Below are 12,475 nucleotides of genomic sequence, written 5' to 3' on the forward strand. Positions count from 1 at the left end.
CGATCATTAAAACCGTGAAGGAAGGGCAGATCGCTCCCTACCAGGAATTAAACGGAGGAGGCGCTTTTATTGCTATCTCTGTGGGAAGCTCTGAGAGAGCAGGGAGAGCTGGGACTGGGGCTCTGGACTTGCACTCTCTCACCAGCTCTGTAACCTGCTCATCCACCACTCGTGGAGCCGGGCCTTGCACCCACAACATGACCCCACAGACCCCGATAGCTCGTGTCAAACAAACTCAGAAAGAGTCTGGAGGCTTTAGCTAGAAATAAATGATAAAGATTGATTCATTGGTCTCAGGGTCTGCAAACCATGAACACTAGGCGGTACCCAGAGTGTGCCCAAGGAGACAGAAAAGCTGAGTTCCTACAGGAAAAGTACGTTCTTGAGCAGAGTCGGCCCTGCATTCTGAGCCTTTGGACTGGTCCGTGGTGGTCATCCTCTGGACCTCTGTCTGGACACGTGCACCTTCTTTCCTGAGGCTTTCCGGGGGTGGGCAGAGCATTAACTGAAGTGGCACAAGGGGACATCTTTGACCCCTGTATTTCTTTTTTAAATATACTTTTATTGATTTCAGAGAGGAAGGGAGAGAGAGCTAGAAACATCAATGATGTGAGAGAATCATGGACTGGCTGCCTCCTGCACTCTCCCTACTGGGGATCGAGCCCACAACCTGGGCACGTGCCCTCCTGGTTCATAGCTCGATGCTCAACCACTGAGTTACACCGGCCGGGTGACCCCTTACCTTTTTTTTTTTTTTTTTTTTTTAATATATTTTATTGATTTTTCACAGAGAGGAAGGGAGAGAGATAGAGAGAGTTAGAAACATCGATGAGAGAGAAACATCAATCAGCCGCCTCCTGCACATCCCCCACCGGGGATGTGCCCGCAACCCAGGCACATGCCCTTGACCGGAATCGAACCCGGGACCTCCCAGTCCGCAGGCCGACGCTCTATCCACTGAGCCAAACCGGTTTCGGCGACCCCTTACCTTTTTCTCCCTTCTTCCCTTCTACATACTTTACATACTTTTACTCTTGCTTAAGTAAACATTGATAACACGATTGTAAGTGAATGGTTTGTAAATATCAGTCATTGCCCAGTGGACTATGATTGCGTTCCTTTCCTGAAATTCTAAAGCCAAGCTTCTGATGGCACCGAAAGAATATTCAAATATATACTCTATCAAATACTCACACTAATACTGCAATTTTGTTTCTTCATATCTCTATCACGCCTTTCTTTTTCTTTTTTTATTCTTTTTAAAAAATATATAATAAGTATTACAAACGGTATTACATATGTGTCCTTACCCCACCCCCCGCCCGTGACAATCCCCTGCCCTCCCTTACCCCCCAGTGTCTTATGTCCATTAGTTATGCTTATATGCATGCATACAAGTCCTTCGGTTGATCTCTTACTCCCCTCCCTTCTGCCCCCCAACCCTCTCTGGCCTTCCCACTGCAGTTTGACAATCAGTTTGAGGCAGCTCTGCCTCTGTATCTATTATTGTTCAAAAGTTTGTAATGGTCTTTATTATCCATGAGTGAGTCTATCACGCCTTTCTTACACGGATTGTTTTCCTTGGAGTTTCTGATTGCTTTCTCTTTTTTTCTCAGCAGCTGAAGGAGCCAAACCTATGCCATACTCACTATATCCTGTATTTTTTTCAGCTTCTGACTTACTCTCTCAATATTTATTCCATTCATTCTTGAAGCCTACAGAACTCCCATTGTAGCTGGGACTGTTTTCTTATTATTTGAACCATACTTTTCTGATATTACAGTTTCCCCCTGTAGTTCTGGTCGTTTTTCTTTTGCTCTTACATTCTATTATTAGGAGAGTAAGAATATTCAGTGAGGATGGAAGGAGCATTAAGTGAGGGACCAGTAAACGGAAAAAAAAAAAAAAAAACAGCCCCACCCCTGCAGACAGAGCTGCATGCGGTCTTATTGAGGCAAAAAACAAAGCACACAATCTCTGTCCCTCTCTCTCTCTTTTCACACATGGGCAGCCCCTCAAAGGGTTTTCCTCTGAAGACACTGACTAGATGGTCTAGCAAGGCCAAGGACGGTTTGTGGGTGTTGGTACTTGGGTGCCCAAGTTACAGCCCCGGGGAGTTGGCAGGGAAGATGGGGGGGGGGGGGGGGCGGGTGGTACCAGACCCCGCCTGCCAGCCGTTCTTGGAAGGCCTTGTGAGTTAAGGACCGTTTTCAGATTTTTAAAAAGTTGGGGGGATCAGAAGAAGATTACTGTTTTGAGACATGTAAAGATTGCACGCAGTCACATGTCAGGAACCATAAATGGCATTGTTCTGGAGCACTTCACACTTGTTTGTTTGCTTATTGTCTGTGGCTGCGCTAGCCTTTCACTGCTGCTCAGGGCACTTCAGTGACAATGAGGCAATTCTAACTCAACAGCATAAGTGCCACCTGTACCAATATGCCGTGTTATTTTGATCGTTTTTAAACATTGCCAAAGCAAACCTATGATGTCAAAACGAGAAAAGAAGCGAAAATGTTGTTCTCTTGAGGCAAAGTGGAGTATGAGTCATCTTGTTAGAGAGCTAGATGGCAAACCCTTGTGTTTATTGTGCAATGACACTAGAGTTGCAATAAAAGAGTACAAATAGGTGGCACTACAAGATGAAGCAGTCTTCACAGCATCCCCAACTCATAGGGAAAAAAAGTGATCAGAAAAATCAGAAGATGTAAAGCAGGGTATCTCATCACAGCAGAATTCCTTTATAAACTTTAAAAGTGAAATGAGGAGGCAGCCAAAGTCCGTCTCCAGGTAGTTCATTGGTTAGCGAAGCCAGGAGAGCCGTTTACCAGTGGCGGCTTACTTCACATTTGATGGCAGCCTGTAAGAACTGTGTCCTGAGAAAACCTGTTCACACGACGAGCCTTCCGTGAGAACACTTGCTCAGGACTCTGGCAGCATCATCAAGATGAATTGAAGAACAAGGCAAGTGATTCTCGACGTGACTGTTACCAGTTATTGATACGTATTGGAGCGTCAGTGCCAAGTTGGAGAGTAAGGAATTGGTCTCTATGACTAGTCTGTATGAAACAACTGCAGGCAAGGTTGTTTTCCGAGAAGTTGAGAATTCAGTCATTCCGTGAGACCTGAAGTGGAATCTGCTGTGACGTGTAACAGTTGACAGCGGTAAAAATATGTGTGAAGCAGAAAAAGGCTTAGTTGGACAAATGTATCAAACTTGTGAAAATGGTGTTTAAATGTTGTGGCTATGAATTATATTATCTGTTGGCAAACACTTGATGGAAAATACTTGAATCTATCGTGCTATTGAACAGGTAATGTCAACCATGAACTTCTTTTGCTCTCATAGACTTAACCACCCTCGTTTCTGTGAATTCTCACAAGAAATAGATGCCGACTTCCCCTCCACCAAGCAGTTAGACAGGCTGGCAGCAGGAAAGTCTTACCGTGATTTTTAAGCTCAGGGCTGAGGCTGAAATTTGTGAAGATGCACCTCCTTCAGCCACTATTATTAAACATTGAATGGCTTTGGAAATTAGCTTTTGCTAAGTTTATATTGGTTATCAAATTGATATTTAATATCAAATATTTTTATATTGTAATAATTTAGAAACAGAATTTAAATTCTAATGATTGAATTCGCCTTTGGTAATTTGATACTTGATCATTGTTTCTTAATAAAAATCCACCCAACATTACAAGGCAAACAGCACTCATACGAGAAACTGTAGCAAAGTTATTTTGACAGCAGTGAATGTTAGAATCACAGATAATGCCAAGCTACTTTATACATTTCCCAACTATTAGAAGTTAAAACAAGATGCAAACGCTTCATTCTCACACAGGTTTCCTGCAGAGACAGCTTCTGGGCTCAAACTACAGACCTAGTAGTTCCTTCCTTACTCCTGTTTATTGTGAATTTATCCTCCTTTTTAAAAAAATTATTTTACTTGTATAAGATTGGGTCCCCAGAGGAAAGATAAACACGCTTGCTATCTTGAACCTAGTAATTAAGGAATCTTAAATCCATGTGGTCTTTTTTGTTCTTGTTGTTAAGAGCCAATTCTGTTTTACTGCTAAGCTTGAACATGCTTCCTTAAGTCTCATTCATTCATTGCCTCAGCAGTGGCCTCAGTGTTTCGAGGCCATCACCTCCAGGTGGACATGTTTGGTAGTGAAGAGAGACAAACATAATTATAATGCAATGCTAAACTATGGTAATGGGGCTGAGTGCAAATGCTGTGGGAGTACACAGGAGGGATGACTATTTTCATATGGAAAGTAGATGAAGACGTCACACACACACACACACACACACAAGTCAGTATTTGAACTGGATCTCAGATGGTAAAGCCAGAAGTTGCCCCAGTAGAGAACAGGCATTGTAGGCAGAGGGCACAGCGCCTGAATAGGCATGGAAGGGCGAGATATCATAGGACGAGGTTGCACGTGGCTACGCGTAAAGGGGAGTGGCAGGAAGAGAGGCTGGGAGGGTAAATTATGACCAGGTTATGAAGGGCCCTGGACAGTGTGCCCTGAAAATCTGGTTTGGGATGCAAATCTTGATTGCAATAGAGCTGGCTCATAAATTCAAGTAACATCACATTCTAGCAAATAACTTAGTGATAAATCAACCTATTTGACATACATTTCCCAGCACGATATGGTATATTTGCAATACAAATGCCACATTACCACACCTGGCACTAGAGCAGGTTTGAGATGGAACGTACACTTAGGTTTGAGATTTTTGAAGTTTTTGTAGGAGGAAAAGACTATTAAGAGGCATTGAAGCCGAACCGGTTTGGCTCAGTGGATAGAGCGTCGGCCTGCGGACTGAAGGGTCCCAGGTTCGATTCCGGTCAGGGGCATGTATCTTGGTTGCAGGCACATCCCCACTCTGGGGCGTGCAGGAGGCAGCTGATCGATCTCTCTCATCGATGTTTCTAACTCTCTATCCCCCTCCCTTCTTCTCTGTAAAAAATCAATAAAATATATTTTTTTTAAAAAGGCATTGAAATGGTCTAAAAGGGCAAACCATACTTGATTTTGTCTTCATAAACTTTCAACAGTTTTTGCAAATTGCCTGTTCAATTTGTTATTTTCTGAAATTGTACATTTTCTTTGTTTTTTAGTGGACAGAAGACTGCAGAAAATCAACTTACCCTCCTTCTGGACCAACGTGAGTAAATATCAAAATGTGAGATGATCAAAACACATTTCCCTGTGTAATGATCTCATAAAAATAATGGCAGTGAAAAAATTTAAGTCATGTCCTTTATCCTAAGAAAGACAAATATTTTTTTTCCTCAAGTTTGTGCATTATGCATTTGACTAAGACCCTGGTTAAACATGAAAATACCTCATGATTAAAATGCTCATTTCTAGCCTATCAAAATCACAGGGGGCAGGGGTGGGAGTGGGGGAAGATTTCCATTCTTCACTAAATTCTTCTACCTGCCACTAGGCATTTTACTCATCCTCACAAATGCAGAGCTGACCTGGGATTTTCTGTGGTGCCTGAGTATAAACTACCAGATTATATTGGGACAAAATAGTGTAGGGTCTTACAGGTGAAACATTCCAGCAATAAACCCTGGCATGGTAAACAAATCCATCAAGGGAAAAACAGGATTGGAAAATCTAACGGTACGGCCAATATTTAGTGTATTTAGCGTTCATATTTGTGGTCTAGATATGTGGCTGGCTACATGGGTCTATGAGAAAGGCATGAGACTAGCTCACCAGCCCAAAGGGTACCAGGGTATGTGGGAAAGAAGGGAAAGGTATAAGGCAGGTAACCTTGTTTGCCCTGCTCTTTCTGCTCAATGAAAGTTGCCTGTGGGGCCGGAGGCCGGGGCTGGGGTGGGGGGTGGGGGGTGGGGGGGGGGGGGGGAGTCGAGTAAAACTTTAACCAGTATAGCAAGATGACTTTTCGGGTTTTGTAGCCTCTAATTATACATTTTGTGCTGCTCTTGCCTACATAGCCTCTGTTCCAGGTACAATGAAACTGTACTATATAAATTCTTTTTCTTTACTGGCCTTTCTGTAGAAAGAGGCACATCTTTGGCAGGAAGTAATTTAGAACCAATCAATTTCTATGTTAGTCCAAAGCTGGTACAGGGTCCAGCCCTCCTCGGGTTTGCTCTCCCCAAAATCTCCTTTTTGTCTCTCATCACTAACAGCATGTTAGTCCGCAGTGCCTTGTTGATAGTGTGCCTCACTTGGCTGGTCTCACTGCCCCAATTCATTGAACCTTTAATGAGTAACTTTCCATGTTCAAAGCTTTTTTTCTACTCTCTTTGCGCACCTTATTTGGGTCTATGAATTGATTGCCCGGCCAACCTTCCCTGCTTTTAACTGATCTCTAATTGCCCATTGTGTGAGTGTGTGTTTATACACGTGTATACACACATATACAGATAAACACCATTTTCTTATATTTATACATCTACATAATATAAATATTTTTGCACTGGTATTTCTGCCAGATTCCTTCCTAAGGAAATGGGATTTTGAGAATGCTTTGAAAAGAACAAATGTATTGATTTTGTTTGAAAGTCTGTTTCCAGAATCAAGGGTGCTCTCGTTGTCTATCCAGATCATACGACCAGCAGCTGCTGGTTCACAGTTTCATAAAACCTCACACATATCCCCAGGCCCCGAGCTCAGCAGCATGTTTAGAGAATCAAATAGTTAACTCGTGACAACACAAGTGTAGCTAGGAACACAACTCATGACTTAGGGACTAACCCGTCTCTGCCGTAGATGTACGTATAGGTCACGTTTTACTTTAACAGCCTGGGAACATTGTTCCGTATCTAGAGCAGCGGTCGCCAACCGTTGGTCCGCAGCTCACTGGTGGTCCGCGAGGTCCAAAAGGTTGGCGGCCGCTGTCCTAGAGCAGTGGTCGGCAAACTGCGGCCCCTTGAGTGTGGCTCTTCCACAAAATACCATGTGCGGGCGAACACGTACAGTGCGATTGAAACTTCGTGGCCACACTCAAGGGGACAAAGAGCCGCATGTGGCTCGTGAGCCGCAGTTTGCCGACCACTGTCCTAGAGTAATCCTTATGCCTCCTGGAGCAGAGCACTAATGGGGCAAATGCTGGCTATTTTCAGGCAGAATTTTAAGCTGACAAATCACCGAATGGCACACCCTTAGGGGCTATTTCAGTTTTGTAACAAGTGCCAGAAGATAATGTTCCCACAGCAACAGAGAGTAGTTGTTGAGTTCATCCACCAGAAAGAAATATGGCCCAGGCCCATTGATGAGGGAAAGATGTTGCTGTGTCCTCCGCAGAAATTGCTGTGTGTAAATTGATGGGTAGGGAGTTGGGGATGGGGTGATCCCACAGTGCTTGGGCTCGGATTTACCGCAGAGGAATGAGAAGAGGGAAGTATAGTAGGAAGAAGAAGGTGGCTGAGTGAATAGCAAAGGTTCTAGAAGCCATCATGGGAAACTAATACATGTCGCCACTCTGGGGTTTTGAAAGACGACCTTACTGAAGCCAACAATGATTTGGCCAAAGTGTTAGACTGTCTAAGAGGCAATGTGACTGAGAAGACCAGTTAGAGAGGTTCCCAGGCTTAGAGTAAACCTTAGCAGAGACTTAGGAGGGAAAGCCAGGGCAGGTATTTTCTAGCAGTGATATTCAGGTTACACAGAACTCTAGAACCAACATTGATTCATTCCCATATCCACAGTTCACATTAACATTCCAGAATGTATAATTCTAGTCTAAGATTTCTGAAACTACTTATGATTCTATACAGTGTAGGACAGAAGCACCAGAAAATTCACATTTGCAAATTTTGAGTACTAATTTCTCTGTATATTTTGTTGTTATTAATCCTCACCTGAGGATATTTTTCCCATTAATTTTTTAGAGAGAGTGGAAGGGAGGAAGGGAGGATAGTGAGAGAGAGAGAGAGAGTTGTGAGAGAGACACATTGAGTGGTTTCCTCCACACACGTCCCAACTAGAGCCAAGGATCAAATGTGCAACCCAGATATGTGCCCTTGACCAGGAATCAAACCCAAGACCCTTTAGTGTGCTGGCCAATGCTTCAACCACTGAGCAACACCAGCCAGGGCCTAACTTCTGTATTTTCATTAAGAATATATCTCTAACATATCCATATGGATAAAACTCTCTAACCCCCATCAAAAAACTGCCTTTACCATTTCAAGATGATGCGCCTTTCCTTGCAGCTATCGGGGGCCGGTGCCATGGTACACCATCAACCTGGACTTACCGCCCTACAAGAGGTGGCAGGAACTGATCACCGACAAGGCACCTTCGGTACGCTGCAATCTTAAATCTGACTTACTGAATATAATGCATGTATAAATGAACACTTTATGAAATTCCACACCAATATTTGAAGAATGAACTTTGGATACTTTTCTGCCATCCTGTATAATAATTGCCTAATATATTAAGTGTCTGGTCATCTGGTCGACCTGTCAGCTGTTCAACCAAAGTGTAATATGCTAATGATATGCTAAGGCCACTCAACCGCTCACTATGACGTGCACTGGCCACCAGGGGGGCAGATGCTACGACTGGTAGGTTAGCTTGCTGCTGGGGTCTGGCTGATCGGGACTGAGCAAGATGGGCGGGACATGCCCTGGAGCCCTCCCCCGGTCCCTCCCCGGCTGGCCAACCTCCCGCGTCTCTCCCCAGCCCTGATCATGTACCAGTTGGGTCCCTCAGCCTTGCCTGGGTCCTCTTGCAATCAGGGACCCCTCAGGGGATGTCGGAGAGCTGGTTTCGACCGGATCCTGCAGGCCAGGCTGAGGGACCCAACTGGTGCACGAATTCGTGCACCAGACCTCTAGTTTACCATAAATGATGGTAGAGGAAAAGGTGTCGGAGCTTCTTTTATTTATTTGTTTGTTTGTTTTTTTGTTTGTTTATTATTGTCTAAAGTTTTACATTTGTCTTCTTTTTCCGCAATTGACCCTCCCCCAGCCATTCCCACCCCAGACAAGCCCCCACCGCCTCAGTGCCTGTGTCCATTGGATATGCTAATATGCATGCATACAAGTCCTTTGGTTGTTCTCTAACTCCCCCTCCTCTACCATTTGTCTCTGGATCTATTCTTTTTCATCAAGTTATGTTGATCATTATATTCCACTTATGAGTGAGATCATGTGATATTTATTTTTCTCTGATTGGCTTATTTCGCATAGCCTAACGCTCTCCAGTTCCATCCATGCTATAAAAAAGTTCCTTTTTTATAGCAACATAGTATTTCATTGTGTAGATGTACCACAGTTTTTTAATCCATTCATGGGCACTTAGGCTGTTCCAAATCTTAGCTATTGTAAATTGTGCTGCTATGAACATAGGGGTGCATATGTCCTTTCTGATTAGAGTTTCTAGTTTCTTGGGATATATTCCTAGAAGTGGAATCACTGGGTCAAATGGGAGTTCCATTTTTAGTTTTTGAGGAAACTCCATACTGTTCTCCACAGTGACTGCACCAGTCTGCATTCCCACCAGCAGTGCACGAGCGTTCCTTTTTTTCCGCATCCTCACCAACACTTGTCATTTGTTGATTTGTTGATGATAGCCATTCTGACAGGTGTGAGATGGTATCTCATTGTTGTTTTGATTTGCATTTCTTGGACAATTAGTGACTTTGAGTATGTTTTCATATGTCTCTGGGCTTTCTGTATGTCCTTCCGAAAAGTGTCTATTTAGATCCTTTGCCCATTTTTTGATTGGATTGTTTATCTTCCTTTTGTTAAGTTGTATGACTTATCTGTAAATTTTGGAGATTAAACCCTTATTGGAAATATCATTGGCAAATATGTTCTCCCATGCAGTGGGCTTTCTTGTTGTTTTGTTGATGGTTTCTTTTGCTGTGCAGAAGCTTTTTATTTTGATGTAGTCCCATTTATTTATTTTCTCCTTAGTCTCCATTGCCCTAGGAGCTGTGTCAGTAAAGATATTGCTATGACATATGTCTGCTATTTTGCTGCCTATCGAGTCTTGTAGAATTTTTATGGTTTCCTATCTTACATTTAAGTCCTTTAGCCATTTTGAGTTTGTTTTTGTGTATGGTATAAGTTGGTGATCTAGTTTCATTGGAGCTTTTTTTTTGTAAATATATTTTTATTGATTTCAGAGAGAGAAAGGGAGAGAGAGAGAGAGAGAGAGAGAGAGAGAGAGACATCAATAATGAGAGAGAATCATTGATTGGCTGCTTCCTGCATGCCCCACACTGGAGATTGGGCCAGCAACCCAGGTTCCTGACTGGGAATTGAACCATGACCTCCTGGTTCATAGGTCAAACTCTGAGCCACACCGGCCAGGCCCTTGGAACTTCTTGCTCTCTTTCCTAGCCTTTGCCTTTGTTTCCCTCTCTCTGAATCATCACCTTCATCTAAGTAGTTAGTCAGATGTCATGTTAAAGATGTATTTTGTTTACTCGTTAATTGAAAATAATTTCAAAATATCACCTAATTTTATTTAGCTACATACAAATAAATCAAAAGTTCTATATCTGTTTTCATTATATCAATGTTAATCTTAAATGTCAAGACTTCTTTATGTTTCTTATTAATGAATGAATTCATTCATTTTTCAGCTAAAGGTTATGCTGAATTACCTGAGGGATGCAGCAAATATATTTGTTCCAAGTGGAAAACTCATGAAGATCGTGGATGAAAAGTTGGTAAGAAATATTATTTCCTACAATAAATTTAGAAACACACAGTTCAGAAAAGGCTCTGGTATTTATTTAAAGGCATAATTTTACAACCTTTTCTAAGGAGCTTGGACACATTTGCTTTTATTCTAGACAACTGTCAAAACTTCGGGGACTGGACATTCTAGGGCTTAGTATGATCAGAGCAGGGACATGAAATAGCATGGCCAATTTTGGCTAACTGCTCTTCAGTGTTATTTAAAAGTCTTGACAATTTTACAGAGCAGTGGGCAAAATATACCTATTTCATCTGGGAGTATGGCGTTTCCTTCCCCGTAATGTACACTTGGGCTTTCAAGTTCGTTATTGGACATTTGGTGTTTTTCTTAAGTGCTTTGCCCAGGACACCAGAGTGTTCGGGGGGAGGGGGGAGAGGGGCAGTCCGTGCATCGAAGGATGCCAGTAGCAGCATCTTTGGATGCCAATAGTACCTCTTCGGTTGTGGCAACTGAAACTGTTTCTGGATGTCACCAAATCTTCCCAGGGTTGGGGTTGCGGGGAGCCACCCGTGGTTGAGAATCACCCCACCCCCCCCCTCCCCCCAGATACCCTGGGCATATTACCCCCATGAGACTGGCTCCTGCCAACCAGCAAACTTGCCCTCTCTCGTGTGCATGCTCTCCCAGCCTTTCAGGAAGGCTCTCCCTGTGGTTGTCCTAACCAGACCTCCTCCAAGTACATGTGGGCAGGAGCAGCAGCACAAGTCCCCCTCCTCTGCATGTCAGCAGGGGGCGCAGTGTGCAAAGGGGGCCCAGGCTTTACCATCCGACAGCATTGAGGTTTTCATTCTTTAAATTTTGGATTTGATTGAAGGTTGGATCAGTCACGTAATAGCTGTGTGTCTTTGGACAAGTTTCTTATGGAACTTCAGCTTTCTCCCAGGGAGAATTTGCTAATGCACACTGTACATAGTGGTTGTAAGGATTAAATGACATACTATATGTAAAGCACAGTGCCTGGATATGAGAAGTGGTTAATAAATGTTCAGTAAGGCATTTTTGTTTGTTAAATTGGAGGGAATATTCGTTGTGCATTGCCATAGGTCCCATTGCATATAAATATCAAGCTGGTGAAAAATGAGACTTGTACATTTTATTTATTTATATTTTTAAAATATGTTTTTATTGATTTCAGAGAAGTAGGGAGAGGGAGAGAGAGAGATAGAAACATCAGTGATATGAGAGAGTCATTGATCGGCTGTCTCCTGCATGCCCCCCAACTGGGGATCAAGTCTACAACCTGGCTATGTGCCCTTGACTGGAATTGAACCTGGGATCCTTCAGTCTGCAGGTCAATGCTGTATCCACTGAGCCAAACCAGCTACAGCGAAACTTGTACATTTTAAACTCATTATCTTATTAGCAAGAGGCTGTGTGAGCTTACATCTTAATCTCATTGCTGGAGAGTAGGTGCAGTTGAGGATAAAAGTATGATGCCCACCATTGAGTTTGCCCGTGTCCATTGTTTGCCAACAGAATGCATAAAGCGTCTTAGGCCGAGATCAGATATTAACTGTGATAGAAGTTTTCATGAGTGACTAGAATACAGATGTTTGCTGTGTGGGGGAAGGAACTAGAAATGAGGGTATAATGCCATTGGCTACAGGGTGAGTTTGCGTAGAGAGATAGGGAGTGCTTCTTGTGAGGTTCCTGTGTGGTGGGCCATATAAGGTCAGCAAGTGGAACTATCCCAGGTCCTCAGCTCTCTGGAGAAGAGGGTGGAATAGAAACAGTCTGAGAATCACAGGTTTCTGCA

General features: G+C 43.2%; 1 protein-coding gene across 1 annotated transcript in view; it reads left to right on the forward strand.

Annotated features, from left to right (window-relative positions):
* The window catches only part of ASAH1 (N-acylsphingosine amidohydrolase 1), a 34,789-nt gene that overhangs the window by 6,594 nt on the left and 15,720 nt on the right, over positions 1-12,475 (forward strand). The window contains exons 2-4 of the mRNA XM_070408254.1: positions 5,136-5,182; positions 8,214-8,304; positions 10,601-10,687. Of these exons, the coding sequence (XP_070264355.1) occupies positions 5,136-5,182; positions 8,214-8,304; positions 10,601-10,687 (225 nt within the window). The remainder of the gene's footprint in view (positions 1-5,135; positions 5,183-8,213; positions 8,305-10,600; positions 10,688-12,475) is intronic.

This window comes from Myotis yumanensis, unplaced genomic scaffold, assembly GCF_028538775.1.
Source record: "Myotis yumanensis isolate MYYU_CA2020_CCGP unplaced genomic scaffold, mMyoYum1.0.hap1 SCAF_3, whole genome shotgun sequence".
Taxonomy (NCBI): Eukaryota; Metazoa; Chordata; class Mammalia; order Chiroptera; family Vespertilionidae; genus Myotis; species Myotis yumanensis.